Below are 17958 nucleotides of genomic sequence, written 5' to 3'. Positions count from 1 at the left end.
GCCAAAGCCTTCAGCGCAAGCTCCACCAGAAACCATGACGACTTAGCAATTCAGGTTCCATTAAGTGCTACTGTCCAGTAAGTGTATGTGGCTCCCTTCAGTGTTGAACATTTATCCGTTTGCAAAGTCAAGAAGCACATTTGTCTTCAACCAAATAATACCCTGATAGTTTACTACTACAGAGCTGGCGCAGAGACTTAGATAAGAGTGGTAAAGGGCATAAACGTAGCCGCTAAGTGCACTCCAGCTGCTTTATACCTGGTTCAGTTGTATACCTAATTGAGCATTTATTTTCCTCTCCTCTTAAGGGCCTGAAAGAAGCATTTCTTCAAACACTTTTAGATTGCAAATAACCATCCTAGCCTCCCTTGTTAAATGATACCCAGTGGAAATGGGCTGCCTACATCTCCTTCCCTAATTTACTTTGCCTTAGTCACTGTCAAAAGCAAAAATAATGCATCTGCTCTACCTGCTATCACAGGTCAGGTAACAAAACACATAATTCATTAGAGATATCTAAGTCCTACTCCTACTCATCTCCCTTTCATCAATCCTGGCAAAAACAGACAAAAGTATTTTCGAAATCAAATCTTTGTGCCTGACTTCTGGGCACTGTATGCTCAGACTCTATATATCACCAATTCTGAGGCCTCTCCTCTTGGTCATATAGCTCCTTAATCTCCGCTCACCATTTTATCTATTTGTTTGCAATACAGACTAGTTTATCATTCCCTTTTCAAAGATTGTACTCAAAAGGGCTTCTTCACAGTTCCCTCTTTTTGTAATACTAAATAACAATATCCCTTCCCCTCATTTTCTTACATGATGATGTGCACAAATATCACAGGGTTCCTTCATTTTCCTTTCAAAGAAGGAACAGCAGAATTTAAAACCAAAGCCGTATCTTTTTACACACCTTAGTATTCCAAAAGGCAGGTAATATTCCAATGTTGAAGTTACACAAATATATCAATAGTCTTCCACTTGACTGGAATCTATTCCTGTTAACTCTCATTGCCCTGAAACAAACACAGATTTGTGAAGCAGAGCCACAATGGTCAACACTGCAAACAAGGAGCTCCACAAAGGAAAAAGAAAAGACCTTCTCCACAAATGAGCACTAACGTGGGTAAGATTTAATTACCATGAAATCCGGTTCACCACTGAACCAGAATTTTGAAAGAAATCCAGAAGACAATGCCAACATAAATTGGCTACACAAGGAAGTGATGCCCTGACATCCAGATAATACATGATAACCTGGTTCCTCAGAGGAAGAAGTGATCTTGAGAAACATCAGGAATCATATGAAGACAGGGCAGCTGTAGTCAGAATCACTCGGTAAGTGATTCGACAAAAAAAATGACTTCTGCTTGGAGCCAGCAACACTCCCCAGCTGCACCTCCATTTCAACCTCTTGAGATACTCCACCTTTGCAGAACTAAAGGCAAAGCAAAGCACATATCCCTACTCATTGCAAAGAACAGCTCCCCCTGCCTTCTTCTACAAAGTATTCTTCCCTTTTGATAACAGGAAAACCAGTAAGCTCCGCTTTGAAGTCTACTCCCCCAAATAAAGGCCCTGAGCTCTGTCCATCAGTAACACTGCTACTGAAAAAGAATCACAATGCAATTTCATTGCACAAGAATATTCCTCACCTTCATATTACTCCATATATGCACTCAAGAATTATGCAAATTTCACCAAACTTAATGAGCATTACATTTAAGAGTAATTTCCACATGTAAGAATATACAAATATATGCCACTATAACACACTCCAGCTTACAGCCTCTTCGCTGACTCACAGCTTCCTGCCTTCACGATGAAAGCACATACCCCAAAACCCATCTGCCCAGCACACTGAGGACAAGCAAAGCTGAGAAACTGAAACAGAGCTGCCACCGGGTTGCTTTGCTTTGCACAGGCTCAAGTCACAGAATGGTTGAGGTTGGAAGGCACCTCTGAAGATCCTCTAGTCCAACCTCCCTGCTCAAGCAGGGTCAGCTAGAGCACGTTAGGCAGGATCACCAGCTCAGTCTCTCAGAAGGCCTGTTAACCAATTTTCACCTTTCCTTTAAAAACACACGATAAAGCAAGAGACAGCTATACTACTTGCTACAGTGTTACCTCAGGTCAGATGTCCCAATCTTCTTTTCAGCCTCCTGAATAAAAGCCCTTGGCCTCATCCATGCTGCAGAGGAATCCAGGCCTTTCCAAGTTTCAGTAGAGCACATAGCCACATCCTACTTTAGAGGGGACGAGACAAAACACAGAATGCTTTCGACTATTACCTACTGCAGATTTCAATGGTACCAGCCAATTTATCTGTAGGTCAACGGCTGCTTTCAAAACTCACCCTCCTACGCAGCAAAATAACTGCTCATAAACCTTCTACATTAATTGTATTGTCTGTGAAGTTTCCACCCCCTATGCAGCATGCAGCTACTTTGTGTCAGGTAGACATCTTACACAGGTCAACCACACATGGTTTTTTTTTTTTTTTTTGGGGGGGGGGGGACGACATTAATTTTGTTTAAAATCAGAACACCTCACCATAGAATTTAATGACAGCAACTCAGAAGCAAACGTTTCTCCAGACCCAAAGGTATACAGATAGTCCTTGAGCATCTCCGAAGTACAACTCAGCTGTACAAACATACACTTACGGTAAAAAAACAAGAAAGCAGCATTCCCAGCTGAAGATCACCTGCACTCTGCCATTTGGTACAGGACCTTCTCTGCTCAATTATGGCACCACACAGGCCAATCACTCTTTCCTGTCTCTGAGTGCTCTCGGAAACACACTCTGTCATAGATGTCTTAGCTAGGATTTAAAAATTTTGGAAGATGTATCTTATGGAACAGCAAAGCCGATTCAGGCAATTACCCCAAACTTCACTGCGAGAAAAATCGCAAGTGACATAGCGGGAGCACAGAGGGTACAACTTACAGAAGGTTCAAGAGAGCAGGATGAAACCTCTCGTTACCAATCACACAAGTGAACCCAAAACATGTTCGAAGTCCACAGTGTTAAAAGCAGCAATGCAGAAACTCAGGAAAGGCACAGCAAGTAAACCTGCAAAAATGTAACCTGAATACCAGGGTGCTCACAAAAGAGAGAGAGAGGCAATATAAAACACACCCCCAAAAAAGCAACCAATATGGACACACTGCACTGCTGGTGCTTAAAAACTGTAGTTAAATTTTAACCTAGCAAAAAAACAAAGCCCACGGGGCTAAATGGCTCTTGTCAAAAGCATTTCTACAGCCACTTAAATGAACAGGATATGGGGCCCTGAACTGCCTTTATGATTACTAAACAAGGGGTTGAAGGACATACCACATTAACATGAAAGCAACAGTATATTTACTTTTTGTACTCCTAATACCAGATTTTGTATCCCAGAATAATTCAAGTTTTTTTTTTTTTTCCCCAAAATCTGGTAACTGCTACCAAAGTACCCAAATTGTAATTTTAAGTAAATATTAATGTCAATAACAGTCAGTGTTAACACTGCAGCTTATATTAAGCAAATATGGCTGCTATGGAATCTTAATATGACCTTTACTTATAAATTCAAAGTGCAATACTGTATCTCATTTCATGATCCTCAGGTAACTCAGGGGATTGTATGCTGGCCTTATATACTAAGGAAACCTCATTTACCTAGAACTTATGATTCATCTAGATAGACAAGCACCAAAATCAACAGTCTAAATTTCACCCGTAATCACAATGGAGAGTCACAGCAAACTCTACAGAGTTTTTTCTTCCTTCTCATGCAAGTAATGTTTCCTAATAAGAGGAAGGTGAGGCAGAATTAAACAACTATAGACAAAAAAAAACAGAAATTTAATTCTGTTAGAGAAAAGCTTTCTCCCTGAAAAATATCCAGACTATCCGAGTGATCATTAAACAGAATTGTCTCTATGAGCATGCCATGAAGCTTGAGGCTTTGTATGGGGTTTTCTTGATGCAGGACTACGTTGAACAGATCAAGTATCTGCACTTATGAAGAATGATTGAAGAGTGTTTAAACTATTGTTATTAAGGCAATTATGTTAAACACAGTAACCAAAGTTAACTTGAACTAGTTAACTAGTTAACTGCTTCCATAGGCCTCAACACTTCCAGTTCTCCATTCCCCTCTCCCAAAAGCTGCTTCCCATGTAACCCCTCTGGACCTATTTCAAAGGCTCTCTTTCTCTTTACCCACCACCTTCTCCCACCAGGATCTATTCTTTATATTCCCTTCCCTTAGATTACAGCATTTACTTTCCCAATACCCCTCTTGCCCTGTATTTCTGACTAGGAGGTAAAGTCCCTAGAACACCATCACCTAAAAAAACTGAGGTAGGATGGGTTCAGTTAAGACAGCATCAGTTACACTGGAACACAAACAGCTGCTTTCAAAATTTCTTTGATCTACACTGAACTACATGGTCAACTGTAGCCTTCAGTCCTGCTGGCCAAGCAAGTAAACTCTACTGTATCCCACAGATCCTACTGCAATGAACTTCTGAGGGCTTCCACCCAGAAACAAAAGCAGGGCTCTGGGACCACAAATCCAAGGGAAATGTTCATTCTTCGCTCTGCCGAGCTGGCTATGCTCTTGGGGAGCCTGGAGGGAACCCTCCAACAAGCATAAGCTCTTGCACAGTCTTGATGTGTTAACCCACATACACAGCTTACAAAGGTTCAAGACAAAAGGTGGACATCAGGGCTGCAACCTCCAGTGAAACTGTGGCCTCACTAGAGTCAAATGGCAGCACCACATAAATGGAGGTGAAGTTCTGTTTAATCTTATAGTCATTTAAGCACACACTCTGAAGCTTCAGAAATAGCATCATCTTCCATTGAGACTTACCATTTATTCTGCTTTTCTACTCCTACGGAGTAATGTAGAAAACAGTGTTACAGTTACACTTGCTGGAATAGATAAAATATTCAAATTACTCAGCTCCTAAAATTAGTAGCATTTATTTATTTGTTTCTGTGAGAAAACAGAGATGTGAGATTCCAAGTGCTTACCTTTTGCATGCGTTACATTACAGATGCTCACTCAGAACAGCTCAAGAATGTGATTTTTCCTTTTTTTAAAAAAAAAAACCCTCAAAAACCTCAGATGCTTTTTCACAGCGATCCCTTCAGAGTGCAAGTGTCTTGCTATAATGTTTCTATCCATTAGGCTTATGCATTTCAGGTCTTGCTCAATTTGTAACGGGGAGGGGAAAAAAATCTTTATTTTCCAGTAAAACATTTCTCAGAAAAAGGTCAGCATTAGTACCAAAACAACAGTATTGAGACAGTAAAGACAAAAAACATCAAGGTATTCAGTCAGACTGCTGCCTGAACAACACATTCTTTACAAGGGGGGCAGAGGAGAGCAAGCCTGAAATGGCTGAACAGCTTAAATACTTTGTGGCATATGATTTATATACTTACAAGTTGTTAAAGCCTTTTAAATTAACTACCACCAAAGGTTTACAAATTTCAGATGGAAACAAATGCCTCTTACTAGGCTGTGGGAGATTGACTGTGTTTGTCTTGTCTGAACAGCTCACATAGCACATTATTTAGAAGACATCCACTCTGTGTGCATGCACACATGCATATGTATATATATATATGTGTGTGTGTGTGTGTGTATAGATAGATAGTATCTGGGGAAAAAAAATGTATTTACCAGCTGACAATGAGAAAAGCACCCCACACACTATCAACAACAGACTTGCCACTGACAACTACATTCAGGGTTAAAATACGTTGTTCCATCAACTGATTACACCACTATTTTTAGTCCTCTCCTATAACAATAGTCAGTAAAGAAAGAATGTGAAGTCACAAGTGTTAGACAGGATTAGGTGGTTTAACTACTATTTTTGTAGTAAAGGATTCATCGTTAGAATTGCTACTACCATTAGCATCCAAAGCAAAAAGCTATTGAAATTGCAGATTGGCTAATGCTTTACATGGCATTTAGCCAAGATGATTAATGATTCAGGGTACAGAAATAAATGCAAGAAAGGCAGCCTTTCAGAATGGCTTGGCTTAGTTAGCTAATTATGTTTTTCCTCAGATTTTATTCACTGAGGAAAGCGCTTCATTAATGTGGAATTAGGTTACCCTGTGGTGTCTCAAGCACATACTGTTGGGGCACCAATCTCCAGAATAGTGGATTACAGAAAAAGTAACCTTAACTTTGCCCCACCAGAGCTGGTAATCTCTTTTGAAAATCATCTTCTGCCTAACAGTTGCGCGTTTGGCCCATCGCTTTTGCGCAACCAGTCAGGGCTACTCTACAACGAAGAACTGGCAGCAGGGCTTGCTCACCCTCTGGAAGGTCTGAGGCATCCCTTCCCTTCCAGCCCTACATTAACCTTCTAAGGTTTAAATTCACAAGAATATTGTATAAACAAGCAATGCAGCAATGCCTCATTTCAGGACTTCTGTCAGAAACAGATGCAAGCGGCTCCTTGCCATGGGGACCGTTTGCAGCAGGGTGAAGAACTAATTTGGGTTTTAATCACAGAACACAGAATGGTTGAGGTTGGAAGGGACCTGTGGAGATCATCTAGTCCAACTCCCCTGCAGGGTCACCTAGAGCATGTTAAGACAGGATCGTGTCCAGGCAGGTTTTGAGCATCTCCAGAGAACAAGACTCCACAACCTCTCTGGGCAACCTGTTCCAATGCTTAATACTAGTTGAGTGCTCATCACTGTGTCACCCCAGCATACAATCTGGGTCTGCACGGCTTCAGCACAGGCTCCGTAAAGCAGCCAGGCAGCTCCTGCTAAAAACAGGAGTAAAGTTTCTCTTCAGTAGAAGGCCATTTACAAAAAGAGCGTCATAACCTGTTCTATAGAAATACAGATACGTCACACCATCTCAGAGATACTCAGCAAACCACAGAACAGTCAATAAGGGGAAATCAAAGCTGGAGAGAAGGGAAGGAAGAAAACAAGTAGGTGCACCCAATTTTGAGAAATGCTGCTGCTTTTTGTTTCTTCTTTTTAATTAAAAAAAACACTCCTCCTTTTCCTTAGATTGTTAGCCCCATCCGCACTCATTGAGAGACAAGGTCCAAAGAGGTCAAAAATAGCATGCCAATTCGAAAGCAATAATTTTAAATAGCACGGTCTTCTCCAAGATAAATACGTAAGGAAGCTATGCTCTGAAATTCTATTCAAAAAACAAGTACGAGCACAATATATTAACTGGGATACTTAAAATATTACTTAAGCACTGAAATGTTCAAATTCAATCACATGAAAATTTTTCTCTTCCTGAATAAACATCACAAAAGAAAGAAGACTACAAAAATACAGCAACACATGAAATCTCAAAGCTAGCACACCAGATTACTTGTGCAATCTGAACTAGAGTTAGGTATCCAGCTATCGACTGTCAGGGACAGCAAAACCTACAGATTGAGAGTCAGCAAATTCTTACGCTGACTTCCAGAAGATTTCAGGATTTCTCTATACAATTATTTTCCACTGCTCAACTTTCAACAAATCGAACCAATCTACCCATGCTCCCTCTATCCCAAGAGAAATTTTCAAAGGGCAATGTAAACCAGAAACATTAATTAAGTGTTCTGAATCCCCTCCTCCAAGATATCCCTTCTCCCGTTTGCTGCAGAGAAAACCTTACAAAACAAATTAGCCAAGCTAGACATTTCATTCTGGCATGTTATTACATTCCTGATTATCTGGATATCAAGTTAGTACAGTCATTGCACTGCTAACGTAAGGAAAGCATCAGCTAGTATGCTGCAATACACAGAAGCACCCATGAAAATTTAACAGATTTAATGAAACGTACATCAGAAAACGTTCTTCAAGAACAGAAGCATACACTATGCTGCATGAAACACGACCTTCAAGGACGCTCCCTGTGTCTTCAGCTCTAGCACAGATAACCAGATTATTTGGACCACGGTAGTCCTCGCACACCACAAACCTGCCACAGACAGGCACATAAATCTTTCCTAAAGCATTGCATGTCTCTTAAACAGGATTTCATTTTTGAAAAACATGAAGGGTTCTGCTTGCTTAGCTTCCAGGATCATTTTGGAGAACCCTGACGTGGCTTTAAGGCAAACTTTGGTAATTGTGCCTGCCAACAGAAGAATCAAATCCAGACATTCCCATAGCATCAAGTAGTGTGGTTTGAGCAGCAGTGTTTTAGAAGGGCAGCTACCAGGAGAGTTATCTTCTATGCCCACTTATATAAAAGTTCTCCTTTAATATGTTGTTTGGTCTCATCATCAAAGGCCAAAACCGACTATATAATTCAATTCCAGCCCTGTTGCTTTCACTATTCTTCACCAACTGTATGCAAAAAATTCCCCACATTCCAGAAGACAATCCCTGCAGAGCTCCATTGTCTCAAATTATTAATTAAACATGCTCTCAAAGAAACTAAATTCCTAAAATCATTTGTCTCTACTGAGCAACTCCCATATTACTCTAACTGCAATTCAGATAGAGCCTGAAGTATATCCATGTAATGTAATTCAGAGAGGACCACCACCAGAGAAACTCTCTTGACCGAAGTTCAAGAACACATGTGCATGCACAATCCCAAGAGTCCCTCATCTTAGACAACCCAAACAGTTTTCCTAAAAACCTGTTAAGCATTGATAAGTTCTTCCAGCTGTCTATCTCAATTGTCTTTTCATTCCCCTTAGTAGTAGTAGGTGGCTGTCTGAATTTGTAATAAGATATGCAGTCTTTCATCACTAAGTCAAATCCAACCTAGGCCATTAGTCATCAGAAGTCATCTTGTATCTCACACTAACTTGTATCTTCTACTAACACACGGGAAGTGAGTTGTCGATCTCAAAACCATTTTCTACAGAACAAAATGCATTAAAAAGAAAAAAAAACATAACGCATCTAGCATAACAGTGTGTCCTAACAGCCTGAAGAGTAACTAGTGCATCACAAAAGAACAACAGTCCAAACCTCTTCATTTTGAACCATAAAATTACTGGTGAACATTAATGCTCCACCTAATCTAGCTGCTGCCTTTTGTAGATAACAAGAGACAACTACATTTTGCAGCAAAAACCTGGCTGATAGAAGTGTCCTCCATTTAAAGTTTGATGATAAAAAGATTTGCAGTTGCAGATATTTTTCAAGTTTGTTTAGTAGTTCAGAGATTCTAACCCAGAAGGGAGAGTCTGTTTTCATCATTACTGCTCTGTCTGCAAGAGACCATAGAGGAATTCTGAATATAGGCTATTTTGATGGGTACGTATCCTTGATATCTACATATGAAAAAAGGCTGCAGTAACTTTAATTGTTTATATATTTATTTATATGATATATTATTTATTTATGTATATATTTATATAAATACTTTTCCCCTCTCTTTTAGGGTAGGGAAAAAAAGGGAAAATTTTTTTTAAGTAAAATATAAAAAGAAGAGGCATTTTTCCTCTCAGCATGAAACTTCACACTTACAACGCGAGGACAGTATCTACTTCCTTGAAAGCCAGACAAACTTAACTCGGTTCTTAGAGCTGCTGGTCAGAGGAGGAACAAATGACAAGGAGAAACAGCAAGCGCAATCAAAACATGAAAAGCAAGGATATACTCTAAATAAATTCTGACAGATAACATTCATAAACCTCCAATAACACATGATGAAATGCTACCATTTGGAAAAATCACAGGAATATTATCACAACATAGACAGATATAAAAGGCTGTCCACATACATAACGCTGAAGAAACTAGGATTCAACAATTAAAAAAAAGAAAAAAGAAAAAAGAAAAAGAATCCCTCTACCTTTAATTACGACCTTCTAAGCTCTAGGCACACATTAGCCTACAATACCCTATAATTAATTTTTCTAACTTTCCATTATCTTTTAGCTACTTATTTTCCCAACCTCTTTTTCAGCAACAAGACGGGCCCTCACTGCCTTACCTTTGACAATTTAAATCAAAAGGTCAGTAGTACAAACATATCACCATGTACAACAAATTGACACTTAAGTCATCCATAATCACAACCCATCCTTCTGCAAGTCCCAGCACTTCCTTGCTTTTCTTCTGTTCTTGCAGGACAAATTCATTTCTACTCCAGCTAAGCCCAAATTGAATTTAGTAATTTTTGTATGCATAAGACTCTTTCCTTCTCCAAGGAATTCGTAATTTAACAAGCAAATGGCCAAAAAGGTGGCCAAAAAGTCAAAAGAAATGGTACTACTGAGATTCACATGTATTCTCCGTTCTGTTTCCCACAAGTACAACTCTGAGGCACACCCAGAGCATCATCGAGAAAGAAGGACTCAAGAAAGGCTGAAACAAATAAGTAATTGTAGCTGCCTAGCAATCACTATGCCACACAGTGCAAGATAAGAGAAAACAGTTACTGTCCCATCCCATAGTGCTAACTGATGAAATTAAATATGAAGATTGGTTTAAAGATGGATACAGAATGTAAAACACCAGACGTGTATGACAAATACAAGGACAAAAAAAAATAGGAAACATAACAGAGAAAGTTCTGACTTCAACTACATTATAGTGGGTTTTTCTTAAGCTTCAGGTCACGTAACAGGAAAACCCAGAAAGCATCATATGCAACATTATAAGCCTGATCTTGTGCGTATATTTTGTCCACACAATCATCTTAGAAGCATTTTGCCTCAAAAGTATACCTACATTATTTCCAGTTCATTCAAAATAGGATAAGCTAAACAGTTTTTTAAAAAAGTGGTAAGATTACCACTACTATTTCACTGAACAGCTTTCTAAAGAAAATTAACTGGAGGTAAAATAAAGTATCTGACATTAGACCAAATCTTTTGAAACAGGCAGTACTATTTGTTTCAAGTGATGCTTTCTAAGCTTACAGGTTATTATAGAATGAAGTAAAAAGAAAAATTCTTCCTTTAAAAGAAAATCAAATATCAGTTCAATTTTTAATGACTGTAGGATTTTCTTTTCCACTATCAATACATTTTGTTGTCTTTGCTTTTATGGATCTTTCAGAGAAAGGAAGTGAAATGCATGAGTTGGAGGAAAAGAGGATTAAGAATTTTACGACATGCAGTTCAATTTATGAAGTTATCTTTACACAAAATATCCAAACAACAGCTGTCCTTGTCTAAACATTTCCATGCTAGTCTGCATGAGAATTTTTAAAAATCTAAAAAAGTGAAGCGATTCACTAAGAAATTTTTGTTTACTATTTCTTATGTGACTTAAAGCATATTAAAACCTCTTCCATTTACAGCTCTTAAAACAAGTTTTACATTTAATGACTGAAAACTTAGTAGTTAAAAAACTGTATCTTACTTCAATGCAGTATTTCCTTTAAAATCGTAATTTAACTAAATGCTGTTTCCACAAAAGGAAAAAAAAAAACACAGTATTCTTTGGGCTGCTTACATCATATTACAGTGCTTCACACTGTTTTTTTTATGGAACAGAAATTAACAGGGCACTTGGGCTTACTTCCTTGTTGAGGTACATACTGACTTCAATGAGGCTGCAAAATTCCCTGCAATGTTTGCTTTTAAATGGCCCAGTTGACAACACACCCCCCCAGAGAGGCACAGCAGGGGAACAAGAGCTTGTTCATTTTTGTTTTAAAAACTAGAGGCAGGACATGTTAATAGGGGTTACAAAAGCTTTGTGTCTGCTGCTCTGAAAAGATTTGTGGGAATCATTCATTTTTAAAACATGCTTACAACTAAATCTTGTTCCCATGCCTCTCTTGGTAGAAGAGACAAGTTTCCTTAGCTCATTACTATATTTGAAGAGTTACTTACAGGTCACACGCAAAAAGCTAGAGTGAGTCATTCACTCATTTAACTCGCAGTAAATCCAACAACAAAACTACAGGAGAGACATCTAGCTAGTAAACACGGCTACTAAGGCATATGTTGGCCCACTACTCTTTTGGAAATATTAAGTGAATGAGAAGAGTTACTTCTGCTTCCAGAAGTACTGTTTGATGTTCTTAACAATGTCTTCTCCATTCAGCTAAAGACATTAATAATACTGTCCCCCCAATTGTAATGAAAAACACACAGCAAAACAATAACAAAAAAACAGAGTAACACACATTGAAAAATACAGTTCTGGAAGTTGCCTGCAATATCGGGAATGTTGAAAGCTCAACCTACATGCACTGGCTTTTAAAGCAGTTTTGTAATAACATTACATAAGAATCATTTAACTACAGCAACAGATCTGAAAAAAAGCTGCAGCACTCACTGCTAAACTGGTTCACACATACAGAGATCAATAAAGGCAATGATAAATTTTGCCAACAGAAGTGTTCTACTGTCAGAGTGGACTGGGATTTCAACACTCATGAGCAAAAACATTTCAGTTTAGAACTAGCAAGGCACTGCAATCCTGAAAAGAAAAAAAAAACAGAAAAGAGAAGTGTGACTGTTGCCATTCTAATGACACAAATAATCAGCTTAAGCTTTAAAAGAGTTTCATTAAAAGCATCTACAGTAAGCTCGATTTGTTCATGTGTTCAGTTTGGAAACATTTAACTTTTTTTTACCTGATGTTCTGCATGAATGTTATCCCCAGTAGGCCAGCGATGTTTGCTGTTATTATAGCCGCCTCCACCACTTCCTCCTCCCCCAAGCTGCTCACCATGCTGCCTCTGAAAGAAGTAATCCACCATAGCGTCGTCCTGGGAGCGGCCTGCAACTCCTATGGATCCAGGAACAGGACTGGAGTGTGTCCCTGCTGCAAGCGCTTGATTTGCAGCTGGCTGTTGCTGAGCCTGGGACCCTGTTCCAGATGTCAGTACAACAGGCATGTTGGGATTAGCTGTATCTTGAGCGTGCTGTTTCAGGTGGGGGCTGAATGAGTCCTGCCAGAGCACTGCTTTTCTCTTCAAAACACACGCAACGCTCATTCCACCAACACCTACAGGTGGATGAGGAGAGGAAAGAGAGAGAGAGAGAGAGAAAGAGAGAGAGAGAGAGAGAGAGAGAGAAGAAAGCATTAAATCCATACAGCTTCAATTTTAAATATAAAATAAGACGCTCATCTTAAAACTAACAGGGAAACAGCAAGATGCCAAATCTGACTCCTTACAGCACAGTTGTCTGCTCTGCTAGCTCTTAACTAAAATATAAAAATGCACGCTAGCCAAACCCCCACATTTTGCGCTACAGAGTACTATCAGTACATGCAAGATTCATGTAAGGTGCCCATTACACTGAAATCAGCCCACCAACTTATGCAATGGAAATGCTCTGTGCTGGACAAAACTCTAAATAGAGTGCTGCCACAAAAAACTGCTAGAAAAGAAACTGCAGAACGCAGCGCAACTGGAATTACAACATCAGTGTCTGCCACACATCTACAACTTACAAATTACAGTGCAGATCTTCAATCAGTCTACAAGTCCCACTGTACCACGATATGTTCATTCAGTAACACAAAATACAACTACTTTTTTCAAATGCAAACTTGAAACGCAGAATTTTTATTGCTATGGTTAATTAGGTCCCAAATATCCTGTGCACTGTCCTGCAAACTAAGGAGTTGGCTTTGGTTGTAAGATGGTGAGATATACCTACATGTTTTATATGATATTCCTTGGAGAAAGACCAGCTAACCCCTAGTGCCCGGGATATGAGCAGAACCTTCCAGAGCTGGAGCAGCCAGCAGGGTCAGTTCAGCTATCGATGGTACAAGGGAAAAGCCAAACTAGTTGTCCAATACTGACAAATATCCCAAATTATTTGCTCATACCCAAAATTATCTGCACAGAGGACGACAGGCAGATTAAGCTGACAGCAGTTTATTCATTTACTATCCCCCAGGATATTTTGATAGCATCCCAGCAGCACAGACGCATAAAAGTTTGTTTTTATTTTGTACAGGATGACTTATCTTCTGATCCTGAAAGCAATGAAAACATTGCACATGTGAACAGAAAAGTGTTTTCCCCTGTTATGTAACGCTCACAACAATGCAGAGAGCACATCGAAACTGAGTTGGCATGATATCGCCAGATAAAAAAAAAAAAAATTACCAGCTTATGACTTCAGTTACCTAAGTGCAACTCCACAAAATCAGATAGTTTCAAGGATGAAATTAGGAGCAGAGTTCAGCCCTTAGCAACTGCTACCACCTCTGCATACCAGCATGAGAGTGCTCTTACTATTGTACCTTGACTGCTGTAAACCTTGGCCCTGCTCCTGAAAGCAGCTCTGAAGGGCCTGAAAGGAGGCTCTGTTTCCTCTCTGTTCATCACAGCGATTTTGAGCAACAGTCAAATAACTACACAAAACTTCTAAGAACGATTTTGTGACAGCAGAGAGAAAGATGAGCAACAAAATGTTTTTTATTACACCTCCGACATGCCTTTGTCACCTCCCTCCTCACCTCCATGGCCATGTAAACAAGCAACTCCACAAGGCATTTTATATGCTCAGAGAACTCCACAGCTTAAATACACACACCATTTAAGAGAACTCTGCTCATTCAAACCCTACTGTCTTTCAGAGAGTCTGGAAATCGCTCCTACACTTTTCAAACACTTGTTAAAATTGTGTAACAATGCCTGGTGTTACTAAGCCATCACTATTAAAAAAAAAAAAACACAATACGTTGATTTACTGGTATTTTTCCTTTAGTTTCTCAGTAATAAACATTGTTTATAATATCTTTCCCTAAAGTGAAATGAACAAAAAGACTCCCCTATACCATAAATAGAACAAAAATCAGAAAACAAAGTAATTACCAGTAAGAAATCCACATATTACCGAGGTGGAAGGGGGAATGTAACTATTAGCACAATTATTAGTTATAGACAGTTAAACCTGAATGGTTTCTATCAAAAAAAGGTGACAAAATATCTCAGAGCAGTCTTTAAATATATATATATATTTATATGTATATAAAGATACTATGATTCTGACTCTGAAAAAACTTTTGAATATTTCACTTTATATGTAATGAATAGCCCTAGAGACTTCAAAGAAAAGATCACAATGTACAAAGTTACACGTGCAAGTCTTTGTAGCAGTAACACCTACATTACTTTCTTCCCTCAAAACACAGTGGTCTGCCATGCCCCTACAGCCACCAGTGCAAACCCATTTCTTTTTTGAACTGTACCTAGAGCTTTAGTGCTCTAATGGAAGTATTATAATACCTATAACAAATAGCATAGTAGTAAAAGTATTTTTTTCAAATATGGAAAACTGGAGGCTTTGAAAACAAGAACATGAAACATGGGAGGAACCCACTCATTTACAATTGAGCCTTTAGAAAGGATGCATTTAGGCCTACTCCATGTATGCACGTGGATAAAACACACATACCTTTAAATAAATAAACAAAGAACTGAAGTTGTTCACTCCCCCCAGGCCTCAGCAAAGCAAGAAAGGAAACTGGTGGGGGCGGTGGTGTTTTTTTTTTTTTTTATTATTTTTTGAGACCTTAGAAAATCTCAGTCAAGGTCCAATAAAGCTACTACAAACTTCTGCAAACTGCCTCACGCTCTGAGAAGCTTCCTCTTTCATCTAACATAGACACGGCTGCCCTAAACAAGATGAGAAAACTTGGCAAAGCAGACATTTTGAAAGGGAGCAAAGGGGAAAAGAGAATTATGGGTAGTTCAAGTTTAGTTCCAAGCCGTGAATTTATAGAAATGCCATGTTAAATGTAGCAGACAGCTGAATACTGTCATTCAAAGTGCACAGAGTATCAGAAATACGTTAAGTCACCTACACAACACACATTCATTAACTAACCAGCAGCTGCAAGTCGTGCTGCTGCAAACATCTAATGGATACTAGGACCCTTTCTATTCCCAAACTCTTAGTAAAAACATGTAATAAACCTTTCTGACATAAACAGTTTCCCATGAAGAGCTGCACATTTACAAACAAAGGCTACTACTTCGACAGCCTCAGAGAATACTGCTACAAGCTATCTGAAACCGACGGTTTTCCTTTCCCTTTTACAAAAACACAACGAGTAAATAAGCCCGGCCGAGGTCTCCTTACAAGCTAAATGGTTTAGATTATGGGACTCTCCACCACCACCAAAACTTTGGAGTTACCACCAAGCGCGTTTTAAGTACGAGCAGCAGCGTCGCTTAGTAAGGCGGCTATAATCTGCATATAGCCCAGCTCTGTGTTTCCAAGTTCACTGCTCTGATTCAAGAAGGTTCCTCTAAAAAAATTAAAGACGATTAAAAATTAAGCTGGTGCAAGATGCTGAGTTAAAAAAAAAAAAAAAAAAAAAAAAAAAAAAAAAAAGTTAGATCATGAGTTGTTTTTTAGGGGAAAGTTAAGACTGGAAACTAAAGCTGCCTCCCCATTGTTCCAGAGGTGTGTGGCCTACAAGAACTTTTAGCGTTAAAGCTCGTGTTTTCCTTAAAGCTAGGGAGACGCAGCAGGAAGCGGGGAAGCTGATAACCCACCGAGGCGCCTAAAGCGGTGTTAAAGCACCATAGGATGAATTCGACCCCTTACCCCACCTCCCGCACTCCTCATAAAGGAAATTCCTTACTCATGATCTGTCTAATAAAAATAATAAAAAAAAACTCTCTGCGCAGAACAAAGTTATTAAATATTGACCCCCCTCCCAAGAAAGGGGAAAAAAAAAAGTATTTCTCAGTTTGGGGCAAAACACGGGCTGCTCTCTGTAGTGTTTAAATAAAAATAGCCAAATATAGGTATTACGTGAAAACAAAACAGGAAAAGGCGGGGGGGGGGGGGGGGGAATAAACCCCGGGATCGCAAGGCATATCAGAAAGTATTGTCCGCGGTTCGGCTTCGCTGGAAAGGTGCCGTGTCCCCCCCCACCGCGGCCGCCGAGCCCCCCCCGAGCACCACAGCAAGAGCCCCCGGAGCTCGGCGGAGGGAAACGCGCCCGCCCGCGGCGCCACGGGCCCCCCCCCAGCCCCGGGCAACAAAGAGGGGCCGCGGCCCGGCCCGGCCCTGCCCCGCGGCCCCCCGGGGAGGGGCCGGGCCCTGCGCCGCCGCCCCCCACCGCGGCGGCCGGGCTGTGGGGGGGGGGGGGGGGGCGAAGGGGGGGCGGGATGGCCGCCGGCCCCACAACACCCCGCCGCCCCGCGTCCCGCCGCGCCTCGGCCCGCGGGCCAGGGGGGCGCCCCGCTAACAAAGGGGCCCGGCCGCGGCTCCCGCACACGGCCGAGGCGGCAGAGCCCGGCGCGGCGCCGCCGCTCGCCTTCGGGGCGGCCTGGCGCCGCTCCGCCGCCCCCCGCCGCCAATATGGCCCCAGGGGCGGCTCGGCGGAGGTGCGCGGCGCGCCGCGGGCCCGCTCCGGTGCCGATACTCACGGGCGGAGCGGTAGGATGAAGACGGATCTCGGCCCCCCCCCAGGCCGCTCGCCGCCTGCCTCTCCCCCGGCCTTTCACTCCGACAACATGGCGGCCCACTGGGGACTGGCGCGGCGCGCTGCATGCCGGGAAGGCGAGGCCGGCCCGGCCCGGCCCGCGGCGGCTCCGCGGCGGCTGAGGGGCGGCGGCGGCGGCTCGGCCTCCCGCGGCTCCTCCCGGCCGCGGGGGGCGGCGGGGCAGACGCGGGCCGAGGGCCCGGCGCGGCCTGGGCGGAGGTGACCCCCACACCTCCCCCAGCCAGGCCCTTGCGCCCCTCTGCTCCCCCCCCCCGTTTTCTCCCCAAATCGGCCACAAGGAGCCATATCCGCCCTCCTCGTGCCCCCCGCCCCACGCGCCGCCTCCCTTGTGCCCCCGCGAGCCCCACATGCCGCCTTCCTTGTCCCCTGTTGCCCCCTCAAGCCCCATGTGCCACCCCCTCTATGCCCCGTTGCCCCCCCGTCCCACACACCATCCTCCTTATGCCTCCTTGCCCCCCAAAACGCCCCACACCGCCCTTCTTGTCCACCCCCTGCCCCACACATCTCCCTCCTTGTCCCCCGCTGCCCCCCCAACCCGCACATCTCCCTCCTTGTGCCCC

The 17958-nt window shown here is 41.8% G+C and overlaps 1 protein-coding gene across 7 annotated transcripts in view; it reads right to left on the bottom strand.

Annotated features, from left to right (window-relative positions):
• PUM1 (pumilio RNA binding family member 1) overlaps positions 1-17406 on the bottom strand; it is a 74871-nt gene extending 57465 nt beyond the window's left edge. For all 7 annotated transcript variants that reach the window (XM_062593856.1, XM_062593859.1, XM_062593860.1 and 4 more), the window contains exons 1-2: positions 17322-17406; positions 12549-12922 (exon numbers count right to left, since the gene is read on the bottom strand). In XM_062593856.1, the coding sequence (XP_062449840.1) occupies positions 12549-12911 (363 nt within the window). In that variant the 5' untranslated portion in view covers positions 12912-12922; positions 17322-17406. The remainder of the gene's footprint in view (positions 1-12548; positions 12923-17321) is intronic.
• Positions 17407-17958: the final 552 nt, after the last annotated feature.

The sequence above is a fragment of the Rhea pennata genome, chromosome 23, assembly GCF_028389875.1.
Source record: "Rhea pennata isolate bPtePen1 chromosome 23, bPtePen1.pri, whole genome shotgun sequence".
NCBI classification, from domain to species: domain Eukaryota; kingdom Metazoa; phylum Chordata; class Aves; order Rheiformes; family Rheidae; genus Rhea; species Rhea pennata.
This window is presented reverse-complemented; position numbering and strand designations above follow the sequence as displayed.